The sequence below is a fragment of the Tupaia chinensis genome, unplaced genomic scaffold, assembly GCF_000334495.1.
Source record: "Tupaia chinensis unplaced genomic scaffold, TupChi_1.0 Scaffold000317_1, whole genome shotgun sequence".
Lineage (NCBI taxonomy): Eukaryota > Metazoa > Chordata > Mammalia > Scandentia > Tupaiidae > Tupaia > Tupaia belangeri.
In genome coordinates, this window is record NW_006159810.1 from 3,081,516 (window position 1) to 3,084,292 (window position 2,777).

Sequence of the window (2,777 nt, forward strand, 5' to 3'; positions counted from 1 at the left end):
ACTGTGACTAGAAAGAGAGGCATGTCAATACAAATCAACGTGACTTAAAAAAACAACTAGAAAGAGAGAAATGTCAATACAAATCAACGTGACTTAAAAAAAAAAATACACCAATTTTAAACAAATCTGAGTGCATACTGTACAAATGTAGCCATATGCCTGTTAGCCTTTTAGAAATACAAACTCAGTTAATATGTAGTTACTTAAAATTTAACATGTGCAATGTTATTCTTAAATTTGAGTAAAATAATAAATACAAGTTATGTTTAATGAGTAACTGCAACATACTTAAACATATAATAGGAATTCTATAATATTAAAATGCAATACTTTCACCTGCATTAATCTCATACACAATGGAAAAATACTTGCAGATAATTAGCATTAAGAATGCAAATATATTTTTACTGTGGAAGAAAAATTATAGTAATAAGATTAGAAATAATATATTTGCATAATCTACAATGAAGCTGTAGATAGTCTACGTTATGATATTCTATCTTAAAATGAAAACAATTCAATATTTAAGTTTACAACAAATTTACTTGAGGCAAAATATGTTTATTACAGAACAGGATCTTAAAGTAAGCAAGGCAACATTAGATCAATCATTATAGATTATTTTTTAATGAAGTGTAACTTTAAAGTTGTAATCAAGGTAAACATAAATTCTAACATGCTCTTCTCTTCTTATAAATGGGATGATGTAGAAAAGCAAAGCTTCAATGTATATGGATTGGAACCATCTGTTAAAAAAAAAAAAAAAGTTAGTAGTTCATTTCATCAAACTTTCAAGATCACCTTGAACTAAGAGTAAATTATTTCACCTAACTATTAGAAGCAGAAATATGCAGAAGGAAAATCTCTGTGTAAGATAAGGGAAGATTTCTTATTTATGTTCACAGATGGTAAGCTCCATAAAGGCAGGGAGACTTTGTTGAGCTATTTCCTACTGCTCTACATTATCTGATAAATAGAAAGTACTCAATTTTTCAGTGACTTAATTGCTAAAAACAGTATCATAATTAGGAGTGTGTTCATCAAAAAAGCTCACGCTGCAGGAACACTGCCAATGCTAACTCTCTAAAAGAGCTTGGGACATGGGACAAAACTGAAGCGTACAGGGGACCACAGATGGTGGTTAAGGTGCCAGACTCCCACAAGCCTGGACCTGGAGGCTTGCTTTCTCACTTTCTCTTTCTCTCGCACATCTCTCTCTGGTGAGTGCACGTGCCCTATAGCAAATTAAAAACAAAATAATAATAGTAAATCAAATTTAAGAATAATTTTAACATAACTTTTAAAAAATCATGAAGTGTACACCTATAATCCCAAAAAGTTTCAGAAAATCTACTATTAAATTTCTGGTCATCGGGGTCGGCAGGTGGTGTGGTGGTTAAGAGTGCTGGATTCCCATGTGGTCGACCACGGTTCGAGTCCCGGACCTGGAGGCTTGCTTTCTCGCTTTCCCTTTCTCTCTCTGTCTCTCTCTGGTCAAAATTTAAAAATGATAATAACAACAAATGGAAATAAATAAATATTTTTAAAAAAAATTTCTGGTTATCAATGGGGCATATCAGTTCTGAAAAAAAAAATAAACTGTAAACAAAACGAAAGAAGGTATTTCTGCTATTTATTTTTAACTTCCCATTTAAGAAAATTTCAAACAAAATAAATACAGATTAATTTAATGACTCTCCACAAGCCTGTATCAATCAGGAACAACTATCAACATATGACAATCTCGTTTCATGTACCTACTCTCCACAGGTACATGGGAGAGCTAGAATAGTTTGAAGAAAATTTCAAATATGTTATTCCACCCATAAATTCTTCAGCTTGTATTTTTTTCTTTTTCTTAACCACCATTTATCATCACACCCAATATGATTAATAATAGTCTTTCCCTAATGTACCAAATGAAATTTTAATACCCTTTTGATGCAGGAACAAAGTAAATTAAGTAAATTACATTACAGTTTCAAAGGCAAACTTGAGTGTTCTTTGCCCAGTAATGAAGAGGCCATTTACCATAATGGAGACAATAAACAAAGAGGGTGACAATTTCACTTGGTACAAATTTTAAATATGGAGTGCCATTTTTTATCTACCAAAAGAGTATTGGAAATTGTGCTAATGCTTCGTGTTGGGAAGAGTGCTGAGTATTAGGCATTCTCATATAATACAGGTGGTAAACTGGTACGATCTTTCAAAAGGGTACTCTAACAACATTTTACCAACATATAAACCTTTATACCCTCCTCTACTAAGAAACCACCCTATAAACACACCTTTAAAACTGCAACTGTAGGGGACTAGGAGGTGGCGTGGTGGTTAAGGGTGTTGGACTCCCATATGGCTGACTGCAGGTCGAGTCATAGACCTGGTGGCTTGCTTTCTCATTCTCTCTCTCTCTCTCTTTCTCTCTCTGATCAAATTACAAACAAAAACAAAGTTAAATAAAATAATTCTAAAAAAAATATGCAATTGTAAGGATGTTATCACAGTCACAGAAAAAAGAAACAGAAACAATCAGAGTGGTGTTCAGCAGAGGGGAGGGTGTTAAGACAACACTGTGGTGCACCTATACCATCAATACCCTGAAAATGTTTTTTAAAAAGCAGCTTTGGGGCCAGCCAGTGGTGTGGTGGTTAAAGCAGTTGGATCCCACACGGCCAAATGTGAGGGTTGAATTCCATACCTGGCTTAAAACTCACGCCAGGCACGTGTGCGTGCAGGCCCAAGATCCCAAGAGGAGAATGGAGAAGGGATTGCAG

The 2,777-nt window shown here is 34.2% G+C and overlaps 1 protein-coding gene across 1 annotated transcript in view; it reads right to left on the minus strand.

Annotated features, from left to right (window-relative positions):
• Nucleotides 1-273: 273 nt before the first annotated feature.
• HNRNPLL (heterogeneous nuclear ribonucleoprotein L like) overlaps nucleotides 274-2,777 on the minus strand; it is a 30,693-nt gene continuing 28,189 nt past the window's right edge. Inside the window, exon 12 of the mRNA XM_006151356.3 lies at nucleotides 274-746. Coding sequence (XP_006151418.1) covers nucleotides 691-746 — 56 coding nt within the window. The 3' untranslated portion in view covers nucleotides 274-690. The remainder of the gene's footprint in view (nucleotides 747-2,777) is intronic.